We start from the raw sequence: 19,400 nt of genomic DNA on the forward strand, positions 1-19,400 counted from the left end.
CGCCATTCCATCTTCCTCGCTCTCCCCAGTTCCACAAATATTTCCATGCGTATGAGAAATCACTCTCCCTAAAGTGCCGGGGGAAGGTATCACAGTGTGACAAAGGCCAGAGTTTCGTATCTGATTGAGTGCTGGTAAGAGGACACTTCCACTCGGCGACCTTTCCCCGATTCTGTTGCAGCTGCTGAAGTGACTTCGTCTGAAGGCTCTGAAGATTTTCAGAGGTCTCGTTGCAGACGTACTTGGATGAATAAATACCTCACAAACACCATCTGTGCCATGATGGCATGCAGATGAATTCTTGTATTTATAATTTTTCCATTTTTCTACCCGGGGAGCAGATGATTGGGACGTCTGATGAGTCAGATTAACATACAATAACTGCAGAACCCAGCGTGACGCCTCTCGCAGCCTCCTGGCTTCATTCACAGTCTTAAATTTTTTTACTTCCCTTTATCTGCTAATAAGATTTGATCCATTACACAAAGAAAAGAAGGCTTTCCCTTGAATTCTCAGGTATCAAAACAACTTCCAGGTGTGTTAAAATCATACCAACTTTTGGGAGTTTCACCCACTTGCCAACCTGCCCAGAGAGAGAGGATGGACACCCTTCAGTCCTCCTTCAGGAAGCTTAGATCTACAGAGACAGGCTGGCCACTACTTAGCATAGCATAATGAATGTCAGTGGGTGGGAAGGGTTATGGTTTCTGTGTAGCAACCGATGGTCACACGTCACGTGGCTGAGGGCAGATTTGGCTCTCATGATTTCTTCCGGGATGTGAAATTAGAACAAAACAGCAGTTGCTCAAATGTGTGGCTCCCACATCAGCAGACACAAAAGCTTCTTCCTCGCAGGAGATGAGCAGAGGTTGTTGGCTACCAAACACACGAGGCAGCATCAGCGGGCCGCCAGCCTTCTGTTTATACAAAGACACAGAATTCAGAAGGTGGAAGACAACATATAGGAATGCTGCACCGCCTCGGGGATCAAACAAAGAGCAACATGAGGCCGGGTCACGGAGCGTACATGTCCCACGGCGGTGCTTGATTCATGGCTAACGCTGTCATTACACACCACAGACAATGACAGGGCCTCTATGTAACATGTGTGCGAACACACACACACACACACACACACACACACACACACACACAGCCAGTCATGAGTAGAAGGATCCACGTTCACAGACCTCCGCAGCACTAATGGGTCCTCCAGGCAGTACACAGCCTATTCATAGAGCCTCCTGCCAAATGTCACTGACATAAGGTTATTGACATTATCATAGGGACGAGTCACAACCAGGCATTTAAAAGAACAGTCAGTCAACTTGTAACGCCGCCAACGAGCCGGCCCTGTCAGCCAATCAGAATCAGCCACCTGAAGGAACCGCCTGCTGATCAGCCCTGCCGGTACCTCAGGTGAGCCTGCACCTGAGGGGCTCGCCGCCACGTGTGAGTTACACAGCAGCCGGTGAAATCTTCCCCGCTTCCCCGTGTTCTTATTTGTGCTGACGTAGATTCAGGGCAGGGCGTGGACCAGCGTGGCGTCCTGGAGCACATCGAGGGTTCGGTTGCTGGTCTTGACCTCTGACCTTAGTTGAGACAGGCTGAGGAGAATTATCTAACGAGGATCTAAACCTTGCTCAGCATGGCCTCGCCGCTGCTGTGGACTCTGATGTCTCAGCTGCATCTTGTAAATCAGGTGCGTGCCCATCGTTGTTGCTGTTGCTGCTGTTTGATCGTGGTCACGCCCTTCTTACCCAGACGACTGTCGCCTCTGGCGAGCAGGAACATCGTTAACCTCCATTCATCCTCCTTCGCTCCGCATGCAAGTGTTCATAAAGACCATTGAGGGAAACCACCACTCGGCATGTTTGAATGCTACTTTTCAACTCTTGATATTCAAATAAAAGTGATGTTTCCCTCACCGCAACCGAGCCTCACAAGGTTTCACATCGAAACAGGCCAAGACCACCTGGGAGAGGGAGGTCCTGGACCGGTGGTTTGGGTCCCTGAATGAACAGCACCAGTGGCTGAGCCTCACCAGGGTTCCATCCAAACAGGCTGGAGGCTGGGGTGTGAAAGTGCCTAAATCTCAGGACTTTGTCCTCCGACGGTAGCGCTGAATTAAAACATCTTTAGAAATCACTCTAATGAATAAAGCCGCTGTCCGGGGAACAACAGATTTATAGGATTGTCGCTGGACTGGGGTTTGCTCGGGGGAAACACGCCAGTCCTCTGGGAGGAAGGGGCGAACACACTTCATCCACATTTTGTTTTATTTGTCCCCGTGGAACTGGAATGGAGCTCATGTCCTTCCAGTCTCAAGCTGGCATCTGTCCCCTCGGGGCCACACTCGCCTGCTGTTCTTCAATGTGAAATGACCCCAACATGTTGTTTGGGTTCCTCATCTGATTCCGACTATTGTGCATCTGTGTAACTGGCATGGGATTGGTGGACTCGGATCTGGATCAGATGGGGCCAGATGGCTTTGTGGTTCAGTGAGTTTGGATGCTCTGACTTGCCCTTGTATGGTGCGTCCAGGGAGGCCGAGCTGATGGGGATGAAAACGGCTTTCAGTCTTTGGAAAATAATTCTGACGCGCTCTCAACAGTTGAGGCTTGACACACGAACCCTGGTGCACTGTTGGGAAACGTCTGTTATCGTACGTTTAACCAGCTGCAGTCACTTCTCGTGGCTGTAAACTTTGGCCGACAGCGCCGTGGTGTCCCTGTCTCCCTGTGTCTCGTCTCTGTCTTGCAGAGACTCCTAAATGAAGGCATCATTAGCGGGATGTGCTGAGCCACACCTGAGCCGGGCTGACCCTCTCACGCCCCCTGGTTCCCGCTGATGTTGGTGTTGCATAACAGCCTAATATTGATGGGAAAGCAGCATTTGTGTAGCTTTCAGGGAAGCATTAAACTCACAAAATGCACAAAATCCATCACTCGCCTTTTAAAAATAGCCTCACAGACAAGCCTGAGCACTCGACTGTAACCTGTCAGCGAAACCTCCACCAGGCTCCTCCGCTCTTCACATCTGTTTCAGAACAACAAAAGCAGGAGACAGTGCTGCTGAACGCTGGGGTTCATGGTCTCTTTTATGTCTAGAAGCTGATGAGTGGCTGGGGGTTGAGCCGCAATTACAGATATGACACGATTCACACGGAGCCAGAGGTGAACGCGGTCAGAGAGCTTCCTTAAAGTAAGTTTATCCTCCTCACATATTCTGAGACGTTCTGGAGACGGATGGCGGAGGCAGACACAAACAAATGTAGGTGGCATTTTGGATGTTTGGGTGTCTGCCTGCGTGTTGTCGTCTTCTTCTCGGTTGCTGTGTGAGTGTGTAAATGCACTTTTAGGTGTCGCTCACCCGTGTGCTGCTGTGTGCTCATTCACGCTGCATCTCCACTGGTGGGCAGCTGCTTGTACATGCATGCGCCCCCATGTGCGTTACGTGACTGTTGGTTCGCTGCCACCGCAAAACATGTCATGTGCGTCCAGTAAATCAGAGTAATGCATTTGTCCGTCTCGCTTAATGCTCACCAGCCACTCAGCTGTGCTGTCATCCATGAGAGGAGGGACGGGGGACGCCGGCAGCGTGACAGCGCCACAGTTGACCGACGTGTTGGCTTCTTATGAGGTTGAGATGGAAGATCTTGAAGGAACCAAAATGTATCAAGCTCAAAAAATGTAAAAGTCATTCAAGCATGTAATCAAAAAAGATTAAATGCATAAACCAAATTGCATTAAGCTAAACATGCTACAATTTAAGAATACGATGACCACTTTTTCACTAAAAGCCTTGCAAGGACCTGGAATAGGAATTTAGCAACAGCAATAATCTCTGTGTGCAGAACATCAATATTAAAAGTTGTGTTTAGCAAGTGGACGTTACAAAAAAGTAAACTTACAGAAAACTAGAAAAACAAACTTCACAGTGTTCCAAATTTGCTTTTCTGTTTTGCAGATAAACAATTTTAAAAAATCGAAATAAAAACACTGTAAATGCCACCTGTTCATTCTCCCCACTGGAAATTCATGAATATATAAATAAGCAAATGTTTAAATTGTCACTTACTAACAAAATCATATTTAACTTGAAATAATCAATCGTTGGTTCAAATCATGTGGAACCAAATTATTCTTCAAAAGCAACATTCAACTGCAAGAACGACAAGAAAAAGCTTTGCCTTCTGTCGCCATCTAGTGGATATAAATCGGAACAACAAGTGAACCCCGATTGGCTTAGTTTGTGATGTGCTGATCTGTGATTGGCTGATTTACGTGGTTCCCTCTCAAAACAACCTCCGTAAGGAAACATACAAAGGTTAATTTATCGTCCTGATCAATTCGAATTAAATTAAAAAATAAAATTTCATGTATGTTGCCAATCAATATTTAAAATTAATAAACGGGTGTTTGTATAAATATACGGCTGGAAAATTGCGTGTATCTCAATTGAAAAAAAAACGAAAAAAAGACGTCGGGTGTCGGTTGTTTCTCCACGGAAGACAATACCGTAGGGACCGGCTTGATTAATGGAGTTTCGAAGGGTAGTATTTTGAAGAGAGTTTCTCTCCGAGGCTGTTTAAACTAAAATGGAGAGCTCCAGGTTTTGTTTTAACGAGCTAATCTTCCTCCTGCTGGTCGGTCTGGGACTGGTCTCCGGTGATATAACGGACGGAAACGCGGAACACCTGAAAAGAGAACACTCGTTAATGAAACCGTACCAAGGTAACGCTCACAACAACTTAGCTCGCTTGCTAGCTTCCTGCCTCCCTCCCCGCTACGTCGTTCGGCAAAAACTCAACTTATCGCTTCTTTTAACGACAGTTTCTTCCCGTCTTGTGTTCATTGATTTTGCAGACGGTCGCGTTGTCGGTCACACTTGCACTTATTTGTTTATTTATTGATGAGTACCTGCGCTCGTGTGTGTGTGTGTGTGCGCGCGCGCGCAAGCCCCGGTGACGGTCCCCCTGCGAGGCGGTAGCTCACCAATAAGAGCAGAAAAAGACAGTTTTCAGGAAACAGTAAAACCCAGTTGATCAACTAGAAAGGTTCCTAACACCCACATCCCGGGACCTGTCACCTCCACCGGGGCGTCGTCATCAGGAAATTGAAACTTCCCTGCAATACAACAGTGTTTCCTCTTCAGGCGCCCTCAGGGGTGACGTGTGTGACATTCATGTATGTATTTATTCTTTTAATTGTACAGAAGTAAAACAAACACATGATTTCTTCCAAACCCAAATTAATGTAATTTCGTTTAATGTAGCTGGTCACTGGGAAATGAACCGATCCAGCAGCACATGAGTAGGTTATTGATTTAGGATTTTATGATATTGGATTTTTTTCACTGATATCCAATATTTGGGTGTTACTTTGTATAAAACTTAAGTTTATATATTTATATTTTGTAGATACTGCTAAAAAACATGACAGTCGTGGATTTGAAAAAGCAGAATTTGACGAAACATTCAAAATATCGACCCGGTTTTAGTCACTGCACAGAAATATTCGGAAACTGAGCAGTATCTGTTGATGGGGATGAAGCACCCTTGTTATTTTGCATCTGTTAAAGTTGTTCATGATGACACACAATAGACAGATTTACTCATTTCAGCTTCTGGACTCTTTTGATTTCTCTCTTTTTATTTTTAACTAAACAAGGTTTCCCACATTTCCTGACTCCGTGTTCGTGGCAACCAGAACTTTAATGTGCAGTTGGGAGTGACTGCCTCTGCGGTCAGTGAGGAACTGCTCTCGGTAGGTCAGGTAGTTCTTTGCAGGGGTACCAGTATTTGCTGTTGTGTCACAGGTCCAGTACACTTCATTTATTATAGTTATAAAATGTACCACGTTTCTGTCTCAGGTCATTAAGCTATGGGAACTTGTGTGCAGGTGAAAAGAAACATTTGAGCCTCCAGCTTCAGTAAACGCTGCAGCTCCATCTGAGTGACGAAAGCATGACAATAATGAGTCCAAGCAGTTTCAACAAGAGAGAAGGATGGAAATCAGTAGGAGACAGAAGTCAGACGCTGCACGACTCACTCTGCCATTTCCAATCAGGTGGAACTTGCAGCAGGTCCCTCTTCTTCTCCTCGAGTGTGACCTAGCACCTACGTGACAGACCTCATGCTGAGTGTCTAACGCCACGCTTAACTGTTTATCAGCTGTTCACAAGCATCTGTTGGTTCAGTCCCAGTGACGGTGAGATCAGAGCTGTCAGTTTCTCAGAGGTGCTGATGATTGCAGTTGGTTTGTTTTTGTAAGATTTTGTTGGACATTGAATATCAAAACTCTATGGTCAGGTTTGTTTTTGTGGGGGCTGACATGCCGCTGTTCGTTCGAGGAATTTTGGTAAATTGAAAATCCGACGCAACTTTGTTTATAAAGCTTCTGGCTGAGACAATTAGGGACATTTTGGTGATGTATTTATTTTATTCAGTTTTTCTTCAAACGTGCCTTTCAACTGCATTGGCAGGTTTTGTTGCTCAAAGGTTAACTCATCAGTGACGTGCTGGTGGTGTCACGTGGTCTCTGAGCTGCCTGAGGGTGTCTTGTCCTCCTCCTCATTGGGACTTTTGGTCTGCAGGTGTCGGCAGCAGTCCCTCCAGTCAGTGGGACTTCTCCGGCAGCACTCTGGTGACCAGCTCATACGTCCGACTGACTCCAGATGAGAGAAGCAAGCAGGGGTCCATCTGGAACACTGTGGTGAGCAGCTCTCAGGTTCAGCTGGACACTTTAGTCTTGGTCCTTGATAACTGAATCCACGCCAGTTCAGCTTTAGGCTTCTGACAGGTGTCCATCACATAACTGTTCTAATGCAGGAAACGGGTCTACGTTGACTTCCTCTTTTCATTTTATCACACGTTTGATGCGTAACAACGTCCAGCTCTGCACCAGACGCCTGGGCTGAGCTCAGGAGTGGCGGCGTTCCTCTCTGACGCGGTCAGAAGTGCATCACTGAGCCTTTGTGAGATCTTTGCTCTCCTGTCACACAGCCTTGTTACCTGAAGGACTGGGAGATGCACGTCCAGTTTAAGGTTCATGGATCAGGGAAGAAGAATCTCCATGGTGACGGGATTGCCATCTGGTACACCAAGGACAGACTGCACCCAGGTAAGAACACCTCCAAAGCTCCGTTCCTACGGCGACCCTGATCTTACTGCCTGCTCATGCCGCATGTGGATCCAGGCGTTCAGGTGCTCTCTGTACACACATCACATTAACAGTAAAGCACGTGAGGCTTCAGGGTGTGTTTGACTCGTAGAGGCACTGGCGAATAAACGTGTCATCACTTCCTTCTACGGCATTTTTTAATGATCACACAGCAAACCAAAGCCATGGATTCCATACAGTAGAATATCCATAAGATAATTGAGAACATTGTCTGCTGATGAATCTCAGTCTAGTGTTAATAGCTTATAAGCATTTTATCTCGTTTTATTTCTAAAGCATGAAAGAAGGACCGGGAGGGTTCATTTGTTTAGTTGTCATTTTTGTTGCACCTGTGGTTTCTGGTCTAAGTTCTCCACTCAGTGAACCTTTTAAGGGCTGGCAGAGTCGCTGTATTGGATACTAAAGAGAATCCAATGTTAAGAGCAACCTGCCGCTGTGGCCTCTTCAGGTTTGTATTCCACTCTGCAACAAATCTTACTGTCTCAATGAAACATGACCAAAACAAAGGGAATGTGAGGCAAACAGGCGGTGTGAAAACGCTGCCTGGATGGGGGGTGAGCTCAGTCTCCTCGCTGTCCGGGTTTGTCTGCTCATGTGGTCTCTGCCTCCATCCTAGGCCCCGTGTTTGGAAACCACGATCAGTTTCTTGGCCTGGCTATTTTTTTGGATACCTTCCGCAATGACCTCCATGGGATGGATGTAAGTGTGACTGTGTGTGGCGGCGATTGACGGGCTTGTTTCTTCACAGGGTCCGTCTTTTCCAACAATGCTCTCTTCCACGGGCTGGCTGTTTTTATAGATACTTACTCTAACGATGATGCAACAGATGTGAGTGCTTGCTCGGGTTTTTCTTGTCGGCATGCTAACGCTATTCAGTTTTTCTGGTTGTTTTTAATTTTGCGTTATGTCAGCATGACATCAGAAGTGTCAGCATGTCAACTGTTGGTGTTGTTTTTGTTTTTTGAACCATATTTTCATGTATTTGCAGTAAACTGATTTAACCACACAAGCATGACGCTCCTCTGGAAGGAGCTCTGCGTGTTTTGTCTCTGCGTGTGTTTGCGCATTCCAGCTGATGGTGTCCTGTCGCTGCAGCTACGCTCACATGGCAGCTCAGCTTGTAAACGTCTAAAATGATCTCATGCAGGTCTGACCTGCTGCGTTCAAACTCCAGAATCTGGACTACAAGCAACAGCTTCAGATAACCACGCTGTGTTTTGTTGGCTGGTACTTGATCTTATATCCGGGCCTCCATAAACCCAAACCCAGAACCAGCTCCTCGTCCCTGTTACTGGTTGGTTGGGATGCTGAGTTTGCCAAATCCCATCAAATAGTGATAGTCCAGGAGAGACCCAGACCTCCTGCAGTCCACATTCAGACTCCAGGAAATCAAAGTGAATTTGCTGGAAGAAAAGATGAGAAACAAAACAAAAAACAAAACCCAAAACTTAACCAGCCGTTTGTCAAAATATACATAATTTATAAAACTGACCAAAAAAGGAAAAGACCAGAGGTTGGACTGTGTTGTGCCCTGAATAAATGACTAAATAAATAGTTGAATAATAAATAATCCGAACTTTATGACCCAAGACACCGGAGAGGAGCCCAGATTGAGGCGTGAGACTGGAGTCTGCTGTGTGAACGTAGTGAACTGTCATCATTTGGGCTTTTTATGCTGCCGCGTTTCATATTTTATTGGAATCACACTTCGTTTCAGGATTATTCCGATCTCAGCCAATCTGAGAGGATGTGTCTTACCTGGTTGTGTCTGTCACCAGCGCTCCTTCCCCTACATTTCTGCCATGGTGAACAACGGCTCTGTGAGCTACGACCACGGAAAAGATGGCCGAGCGTCGGAGCTGGGGGGCTGCTCCGCTGAGCTGCGGAACAGGGAGCACGACACGTACCTCGCCATCCGCTACTCCAAAGGAAGACTGACCGTACGTAGGAGACTGCGCCTGTCTGTCAGGAGCAAAGACTCAGGATGAGTGCAGAACTTAATTTGGGTCGGGCTCCAAAATTCATAGAAACAAGATCAAATTGGCAGCGTCTCCTTCTGAGATTCTCAAATTGCAGAGAGGTTGAATATCTGGTATTTTATGTTGCATATCCAGGTGCTGCAGAGACGTCCGCCTGCCTCATAAAACGTCTTTGTTTGATCCGGACCGCTACAAAAATCCCAATTAGGGCTGGAATGTTTTCCTACTTTTCAATGAAGAATAATGACGTAGACTTTAACCTCCTTTCTAGCATCACGATCTGTCTGGGGCACAAGTATATCTGTACTTGTGAAGTCGCTTACAGTGAATATGTTTGAGTGGAGCTCTTATGAAAGCCATTTATTATTCATCCTTCAAAATAAAGTCCAGCAAAACTTGATGAACAGTGGTCAAATTGATTAAAAGTAAAGAGTTACGACAGAACAAAACCAAAAATGTTCATTGTTTTTTTAAGTTATTTACAGCTTTTAGATCGGCTTTTATCAATTTTAGACCTTTTCATTATCTTAACATTGTAGCGGTTGCATCATCATCATCATCATCATCATCATCATCATCATCCGTCTGTGTCCTGCAGGTGATGGTGGACGTGGACGACAAGAACGAGTGGAAGGAGTGCATCGACATCGGAGGCGTTCGTCTTCCCACTGGATATTTCTTTGGTGCCTCGGCAGCCACGGGGGATCTGTCGGGTAGGTGGCTCTGAGAACGCTCAGGAGAAAGCGCAGTACCCACTACACTAAGGATGAGGGCCACCGTTCAAACCCGGACCTGGTCCCATGTTCCTGTGTCTCACGCTTCATGTGCCGAGTTCTAACGTGTCTCTTCCAGTTGCTCCCATCAAGAAGCCGCAGGGAGCCCAGGATGCACTTGCAACGATAGATTAACAGTCCAGATGTTCATGCTTTGTTCCAGACAACCATGACATCATCTCCATGAAGCTGTACCAGCTGATGGTGGAACACACCCCCGAGGAGGAGAACCTGGACTGGACCAAGATCGAGCCCAGTGTCAGTCTCCTCAAGTCCCCAAAAGGTCTGTCAAAGTGCTGCGTCTTCCAAAGTCGTCATTTTCACACAACATTTCACTTCAGTCTGCAAACTAGTCGTGCTGGTGCCCCTAGAAAACCAGTCTGCCCCTGTTTGGAAGAAGGACCCCCCATGTATCTGTGATGGTTCCTTCCATGCTAACAGATGATTCGTTGATGCAGGTGTTTAGGCACCAATGAAAAGACAGTTCTGAATATTCGTCTCCAAAGTAGGACTCACAACAACACTGACAGCAGGTTAGAAGTCAAACATGACGCTGACCCTCATGGTTCTCCTCAGACAACATCGATGACCCGACTGGGAACTTCCGCGGGACGCCGCTCACGGGCTGGAAGGTCTTCCTGCTGCTGCTGTGCGCTCTGCTGGGAATCGTCGTGTGTGCGGTGGTGGGAGCGGTGGTTTTCCAGAAGAGACAGGAGAGGAACAAGAGGTTCTACTGAGGAGACAAAGGAGGTGTTTATGTGGTGGAACAAACTGTTTCCAGAGGACCGTTGGAGCTCAGTCAATGTGAATTTACTCTCCAAAGATTGTTCAGATCTTGGAGGCACTGCGTCGGGAGGGGATTTCTCTACCTTGTGATGTTTGTAAGGAGGAGGAGCCAACGGGGACTGATGATGCTGTTTCTGCTCCTCGTGTTTGGTCAGTCATTGCAAGGTGGCCTTCACACGTTGCTTTATCAGCTGTGTTCTGCTACAAAAGGGTTAAATTTGGAGGCAAATCGTGCTGTGTTTTGTTTTTTTCTGGCTTTTATTTTATATTTTTGTTTACTTGGAAGAAGCAAGTTGGCTCCAAAGTATTTGCTTTACGATCAGATGCTAATGTTCATGTGCCGCTCTGCTAGAATATCTAATTGTTAAAAATCAAATTTAGGTTCCTTTAATTTTAGAATAAATTAGAATTGATGGAAATGATGACATCACGCTGTCAACATGATTGAGAGCGACCTGGATACGTGCGATTGTGGCGGGTTGTTTTGTTTTCCAAGACAAGGAACCCTGAGTGTTGAGCTCCAGATCAGCGAGTCACAACGATGAATGTGGTGAAACCGAGCCGTTCGTGTGACTCGCCTGCCCCTGGAGTTGATGGCTTGGTATGTCTGCTCACTGAACGCCAAAAACATCAAGCTGATGGTCACGGCGGCAGAGCTGGGCGCCAATTTGTGTTAAGACCTGGAGGCCGGGGATGTAGCGGCATTTACCGCTGTCACTCGCCCACGTCCAGAGCTGATTTCATCATCTGGAGCAGCTGGGCAGCCACTAGCACAAAGACCGAATGTCCTGAAAGGACAAAAGCTTCAGACACCCGGTGACTAACCAGTTCACGCCACTGCGTTTCCTCTGCGGCGTCCTGGAGCCGTCACGTTGTGACTCGTTGACCTGAAGGGAAGCAGGTACCCAGTGATCCTGCAGCTCCTCTGTTCCTGGTGTTCTGTGCCTCCTTGGGTTGTTTTCATGAATGAAGTTTGATTTTCTGTAGATGGTTCTGTCTTCTTTATTGGCTCGTGTCAGCTGGCAGCCCGCAGCACCGCCCGTTCTTCTCCATGATTAAAACCCCTCAAAATCTGTGATCATGATCGCCCCCTGGTGGCTGGTTGCAGTACAGGTCATAAAACTCTAAATGATAGCAGATGAGACTTGGGCCCAAAAAAATAAACATTCAATGATTTTTCTTTCATTTTGGCTGTGTGATGCTATGAGAGGAGGTTTGATTGACAGCTGGTTGGCAAAGGTACTTTCTGAGGCGTAACAGCCTTTTAATTTATGTTCTTCCTTCCTGATGAATTCTCTTCCTACACTGCCACTACTGATTCCACGCCAGTGGGTTTACATTACGTGTACATAAATAAATTCTTTAAAGAAATGAAATATTAGTAAGCTTTTACAACTAGTACTTGTAAATAATCTGGCAGCTTAAAATGTCTTAAAATGTCTTGTCTATGTCTTAAAAAAAGCTTAAAATTAGTTTTCAGTTTGCAGCGTGTGTGTGGATGACAGAGCACTCGACCGGAGGAAGAAAGATGTTTTTGGAAAGTTTTGCTGTCAGCCTCCGTTAGCCTCAGGCTAAACGTACGTGGCTGGCGCTTTCTGCATTGTGGAGTCGGGAAGAAGCGATGCAGGAGGGAAGAAACTTCAGTTTTTGTCAGCAACTCTTGTCACTTCAACCTAGAAACTCTGAAATTTTTTGTCTTTGTAAGAATAAATATGATTCATACCTTTTAGTATTAGATTTTAAATGTGTTATGGTGTCGCAAAAGTCCTCTTGTTACATTTGGTCGTACTTTCCCTCTTTAGAAAGCAGTTCTAGTGATGTCCCGTCTTCAAACACTAGATGTTGCTATAATATCACTTATCGTCTGCCAGAGGAGTGACAGACAGGTAAGTGTGTGTGTGTCTATTCAGTCTGATCAAATAAGCTGCTGATTGTTTTCTTGTTCTTTCACATCCCAGAAATACATTTTTTTCCCTCCCCGTCTTTGTTAATAAATATTCATAAATGCTGCAGGCAGAGAAACTGTTAATCCTCTGCTGACCACCGGGTTGAATCCCTCAGATCACGTGAGAATCTTCCTTCAATCATCGTCCCCCGTCGCTTTCTACGCAGCGCTGAAAGAGTATTCAAGCACCTCATTGAATTTTTATTACCCAGTGTAGCTGCGCACGGTGGCAGCCCGCAGGCGCCTCACACTCAGATTATCAATCCAGACCACCGACCTGTGTGTGTGTGTGTGTGTGAGAGAGAGAGAGAGAGAGAGGGCTACTAGTTAAACAGCCAGGTCTTCCCTCGTCGATGCTGAGTGAGTGGAGCGCTGATGGAGAGCTGCTGCCTCCGGACTAGGACTGAGCGCGGAGGCTGTTTTATGATACATTGTTGATTTGTTCATCAAATGGCAGGAAATGAAGCCGAGTACTCACGGCCGGTTTAACCGGCTCAAACGTTCCTCCTCTCTTAGCCGTTCATCGTGAGCCGAACACCGCGGGGGTCGGCAACAGCAAACCACAAACAGGGCAGCTGTAGAACCCCACTCTTTAATTCAACACTCCCGCCATGACAGTGGGGACGAAAGAGCTCCCCGCCTTGTAAGGAGCGCTAGCTGGGCGGCCGTCTGCCTCCAACAGCTGGGCGGCCCTCTGCCTCCAACAGCTGGGCGGCCGTCTGCCTCCAACAGCTGGGCGGCCGTCTGCCTCCAACAGCTGGGTGAGAAACAGATGTGGATACACGCCGACAATAATAAAGGCGGCTGAAGTAAAAAAAGACATGAAAAATGATTTGTGTTGGAGCATTTTTTTTGAAATAATAGAACCTTGACAGGGAGGAACAACGCTCATACAACGTTGTGCAATTCAGGTACGCTAACATTCTAACATTCCAGTCTCACATCGTAATCAGCTGTTATTTATTGCTTTTTTTTTTTAGAGTTTTGTAAATATGTTCTCATAAATTTAGTGGAGCAGAAATCATTGAAAGTCAAATGGCGGCAAATGATTTTCTACACCGAGGAACCAAAGGAACGCTGAGTCTTTTCCTGAGCGGCTAAACCTGGTTTGACATTTGATAGAATAACTGAAAAATTACAAAAGGCCACATGCATGTTCAGTTTTGGTCTCGTCCTGTTGTTCTCAGGTTTGTTCTGTTCCAACTACAATCAAATATTTATTCTGCGTCCTTGAAGGCAGAACTTCCTGCAGCGGTGCTTTGTTACTAAACGGTTGTGTACTCACGTTGCAGAGCAAAGCGCTGAGTTGGGTGACAAACAATAGAGACTTTGTTACGCGCAGGCGAAGGACGATGGCTCATCAAAGATGAGAAATTCAAAGGCTCTTCAAAACTCTTCTACTCTGGAAGAACTGGGGGTGCTGAAGGTCGCGCTGGCAACAAAGATCCTTTAGGAAATCAAAGGTGCTGCACAGCAGAGATCAGACTTTCAGCAGTGACACACACACACACACACACACACACACACACACACACACACACACACACATCGAATCCGACCAAATAGGAAGGGAGACTCTGACACTGCGCTGCGTGTTTATCACCTCAAACGTTTTTTAACGCTTTTAGCTGTAAAATCTAGAGTTTGAGACCCGGCCGCCATGTTGAAGACAGCCGCTTCCACTCAACGTCACCTTCCTCAAAATCTAAATTAAAATCTGGTAGCCATGACACTGGAGGTTACTGAGCCTAAATCAAACCAGGCGTTGCTATGGCGACAGCATAGCGTAAGACATGGTGAATGAAATGAATCGTTCCTATGTGACATTTCAGAGGGTCAAAACTTACAACTTGTTTGGGTTGGAGGTCATTGCTCCGGCAACGTACACCAGCCAGACATGTCGCAGTGCATCTGTATGCCACCGTGACACATCGAAGTCACGGTGACCTTTGACCCCCGGAGGTCAAAGGTTCACCCTGGAGTCCAAGTGGACGTTTGTGCTAATCAGATGCCTGTGAGGTTTTTCACGAGACGCCACATAAACAGGAACGGGAGGGGCTCCTCTTCTCGCCCGCACTCACAGATTCAATAAACAAATAGAATAAAATAATAATATAATTCAAAGAAGAAGACATTCGGGCCGCCCAGCCGCTGGGAGCCAGCGGTAATAAGAGTAGCACCTTTCAGATGTAAAGCACTTGAATCCTTGAGAGGCGAGCACGAGTGAGCGCTGACTAAAACCGCCAGGAGGTTCTGAGATCTCGCCTCCTTCTCCTGCAGCCCGCTGGCTCCAAGAGCTTCTTCACGCCGTTCGTTCCCCCCCCCCGTTGATTCTGGAATTGATTGTTTTATCATCCGCAGTTTAATTTGAAATGTACCGACCAGATGACTTTGTTTGTTTTCATTCCAGAGACGCCTCAGCTCCTCTGTCTGTTTGAGATTTTGGATCATTAGTTGAAACCCTGATGATGGCGCATTGCTGAAACAAGCTGCCAGTATACGGGCTCGCTCCCTCGCTCGCTCTCTCTCTCTTGCTCGCTCCCTCGCTCGCTCTCTCTCTCTCTCTCTCTCTCGCTCGCTCGCTCTCTCTCCTCACATGCTTATTTGCAGTCTATAAACATTGAAAATACAGCAAGTTGTGGTTTGGTGTCATTTATTACTCAGATTTGGTGCCAAACGTAACTGTTTTTGACCGCGTGAGAACAGTCAGAAATCCCTCCAGAACCCCGTCAGGGCCGCAAGGCAGCAACTTTAGAAACTGGCAGCATTTTTGCAGGCCGCAGCTTGGACTTGAGAAAAACCGCAAGAACCCTGCCGGTCTGACACATGCGTTGAGTGAGGAGCAGCGTCCGTCCCACCGAGCGATTCAGCCACGGGACAGATTCATCGAGAGCGGCTACCCGCGGTGCTGACGTCACACACGAGAGGTTCAAGTTACAATAAACAGCCTTTTGCAGCGTAGCGTTCAAAGAGCGTTACTCACACATGCCCACGTGATCACGAGAGCAGGGCTCGACTCGCTAAACCGCTAGGCCTCGAAGAGCAGACGTAGGCCCGCAGACAAGAACATCAGATGTGGTTTCCCTCGGGGAAAGGAGAAGCAGAATGAAGAACAGTTTTTATTTCATTGTTTATACTTTTGATATGTAAAGTGAACACAGGATCACACGCGTGGTCTGAACTTCGGCCAGTTTCACCGCTGGAAGACCCGCTGACACTTGATGTCGTCCCTTAATATCAACGATTGTCCGACTGGTGTCGCAGCAGCCACCAAGAGCCGTTTGCCGTGTGTTTGTTTGCATCTACGGACGTGTGAAGCCGCTGATGAACGAAAGGAGCTCTCAAGAGTCGCCGCCATTATTCCAGCTGCGGAGTTCGACTGCACACAATCACACTGACGGCGAGAACGCAGACGTTTGGGTTAATGGCGGTCAGTCGCTCCTCTGAGTGACGGGGGAAGAGTGCCAGTGTTCGGAAGGAAGTCACTCTTTCTCAAAGCAACACTCTGAAATGAATTACATCTGTTTGGATGAACTGGCATGAACGCGGAGCTTCTGGCTGCCCTCTGGGAGCCGGAGTCCAGTCTGAGCCGGCCTGCAGTTGTTAAATCCTGCACAGTGACTTGATGGAGACACCGCGGGACCAACAGGTCAAACACCCATTCGGTAACATAAACTCAGAACCCTGTTGGGTTTTATGGAGAAAAAAAAGTTCTATGATTAATTTTCCACTTATAAAAAAGAAGTTTTGCCTTAATTTTATAAATATAAAATATATCATATATATGAGGTGGTAAGATGCCAGGAAAAAAAAGCTACGGCTCAATTCTCCAGTCCAGTTATAAAAGCTGGTATTGGTCACCTGATATTGTGGCATAACGACACGTAGGATTAGCGCCCCCTGCAGCTCAACTCTGCCTCCTGATATTTGAGCAGTGGATGGAAACGTTTGCATCTTCCTCTGATGATTTTATGAAGGTTTTATTAAAATCTGAGATTAGTTTTTATATGGAAACTGATGAGTGACTTTTATACTCTCCAGTTTACTGCGAAAGCCTTGGAGATGCAAATATTTGCATCAGCAGACATTGATGACACGACAAGGATGAGCATCACCATAAACTTTTACGCATGGAATACGTCCTACCACACAGTAAATAAGATCTCGCTGGGACCGTAATTCCACGTCTGACCTCGACTCCGACCTCTGCGACCTGAGATCGTCTCTGTGGGAAGAATCTCTCGCTCTGCGTCTGATCGTCCTTCTGATCAATGCCTCACGTTGTGATGTTGGAGTTCAAGTTTGAGTGAAAACCATGGTGAAAACGGCAGCCGAGGACTCCAGCACGTGAGGTGTTGGCTCAGACTCCCCTGATTTTAAATCAGACGCTGCACTCTTGACTATGACTGATCAACCCAGATGATATTCTGCATTTTCTTTCTCTAAATTCCTCAAAAAAACCCAAACGAACATTCAAAGCCACAGAGCCTCTCTGCTCATGAGAAACGTGTAAAAACCTATCAGCAGGTGCCATCGTTGCTCTGGCTCTTTCACTGGCGTGAACACGCCCTGCGTGGTGTCTGGCTAAGCCCCACACGCTGCATCCTGCCGCGGGAAACACAAGAACAAACTTCCATTTGTCCTGGAACATTCCTGATTGTCTCAAGTTTGCTAACAGCTACGGCAGCTTTTTGGGAACTCCCCAGCTGTTGCATTAAAAAAAAAAAGTAATCTTTAGTTTGAGCATCACAATGTACAAAGTCCAAGTGTTAAAGGGGCCCACTTGTCCAGTAATGTGTGTATGTATGTATGACACATGTGTACATAAATATACTGTATATTTGGATGGCTGGGGTGGCTGCTAACACACTGTAAAATCAGGACATCTGTTATTAATGTTGCCTTGAGTTGCTCTGTAGTCTTTTGATTCAATGGGCTGTTCAGATTTGGTGCCCCTTAACGCATCACAGGGGGCTGTCCTGTCTCTCTGCCTTCAGCCTGCCTCAGGAAGAGAACTCCCTTTGTGCTAAAGGGCGTGGCACTTCCAACGCAGCCTCAACGGCTGACCAGTCACAGCAGAGGAGACTTCTCAGGGGGCGGGGTGACTGAGGTGGGCGGCGCCAGGGCCTGGAGGACGATAAATAAATAAATACAAGCATTGGTTGATACAAAAATGAGAACGTTAAACTGAGAAGGGGCTTAATTTGACCCCTTTAACAAGCAGTGATGAAGTGTGTGATACTTGTTTCACCTCCTGTTTGCTTGCAGCATTAATTTACATGTTTATTATCCAAGTAAACACAAGTAAATATTTACCCCCCCCCCTCGCCCAGGCAAGCGTGCAGCAGCAGAGACGCCACCGTGTAGACAGGAGCTTACTTTCCCTCCTGTCGGGGTCCGGATCGTCATCAAACGAGGCTCAGGAGATTTCACAACCTTCTGCAAGAGTTGCACTCAGGTTTTTAATGTAGTCACGACAAACCGTAGAATACAAAATAACGCCGGAACAACATCACGACGCCCACGAGGCTTTGCCAGATCAGACAGCCGACGTCATGTGACTTTTCAGCTGAATTTGCGTCACTCGGCATGATGTGCATCTGCACCTCAACCGAAGCATGAAAAGTTCCCAACGCGTTTGTCTGAAAACAACAAAGAACATTATTTTCCTCGTCATTGCACTTCTGGACTGTGTTTTTCTTAAATTGTCTCCAGAGATATTTTGCATCACTTCAGTTTATAAGGTTTTTTTCTGCAAAAGATTTAAAAAAAAAAGACAAACTAAAAAAAGCAACACAAACAAACCCCTGATCCAAAAGGTGCCTTGAATTTGACGTGCAGTCATTATTTTTTTCTGGTAGTCGGTGGGTTTAGAAGTTTCGCGGTGGATTTGTCCTGACAGGTAATGAGGAAAGAAGGAGGGCAGGTGCAGGACAGACGGACTGAGACGTGCTGAGGCAGATCCAGGCTGCTGCCGCTGGAGCTGTGGAGGCTTCAGTAGGGGAAAGGTGAGAGACTCCGAGGGAAAAATTCAGTCCTTCATTGATCAAGTTGCTCGCTGGCGCGCTTTTTTCCCCCTCTGCGTAATACTTGAGCCATTGCAACTTTGTCACATGACTCTCTTGCACGCACGTGTATTCATCAGCATCAGAAACAACGTTACCAGTGCTCACGCTGCCACCTGTGATATTCTTTGCCAGTAACTGCACAGAGAAGTTGCATCAATGTTCACATTGTTTGGTGCTTCGATCGCCGAGTCGATGGAGTCACGCGCAGGCTCCTCGCTCTCATTGTTGGATTCCATCGTCTCCACTTGTCTCTCACTTTGCGTCACGCTGCCTCGGGGACAGTTCAGGTGTGTTGAATTGTTTTATCCTTGTTACCTGTTCTTTTCATCCACCATCTGTCCCAACCGGCTCCTCTAATCCTCCGGGTACATTCACCTTTTGAATGAAAGACAAGCTCTTCATTTTGTCTGGTGCTGCCAGCCTCTTCAACAAGTTTGTAATGGCGCAGCTTGACAAGAGACGTCGATATCAGACGGGCTGAGGCCAGATGAATTTCCTCACTGCTGATGGGAAAACACAACACTTCAGAAAACAAAGGATGAATTCATCTTTGACTGTTGGTTCCTACTTCTGTCACACTTGGTTTTACAAACGGTGATGTTGGACTCTGACGCCGCCATGCAGAGAAAACCTTCACGGTCACGCCAGCGTCAGCGGTGGCTGCA

At 46.7% G+C, this 19,400-nt stretch overlaps 1 protein-coding gene across 2 annotated transcripts; it reads left to right on the forward strand.

Annotated features, from left to right (window-relative positions):
- The first annotated feature begins 4,497 nt into the window (after positions 1-4,497).
- lman2 (lectin, mannose-binding 2) lies at positions 4,498-12,449 on the forward strand. 2 transcript variants are annotated; one of them, XM_086222330.1, is made up of 8 exons: positions 4,498-4,736; positions 6,598-6,716; positions 7,007-7,124; positions 7,801-7,883; positions 8,963-9,124; positions 9,762-9,876; positions 10,100-10,219; positions 10,513-12,449. In XM_086222330.1, exons 1-8 carry the CDS (start codon positions 4,601-4,603, stop codon positions 10,671-10,673), a joined length of 1,014 nt encoding a protein of 337 aa, XP_086078456.1. In that variant the 5' UTR covers positions 4,498-4,600; the 3' UTR covers positions 10,674-12,449. The 2 variants fall into 2 exon arrangements, with proteins under 2 accessions (XP_086078456.1, XP_086078457.1); XM_086222331.1 differs by lacking the exon at positions 7,801-7,883 and adding an exon at positions 7,933-8,012.
- The last annotated feature ends 6,951 nt before the right edge of the window (positions 12,450-19,400 follow it).

The sequence above is a fragment of the Aulostomus chinensis genome, chromosome 13 (genome assembly GCF_037954235.1).
Source record: "Aulostomus chinensis isolate RoL2024-O1b breed Wild chromosome 13, RoL_Achi_v1.0, whole genome shotgun sequence".
Lineage (NCBI taxonomy): Eukaryota > Metazoa > Chordata > Actinopteri > Syngnathiformes > Aulostomidae > Aulostomus > Aulostomus chinensis.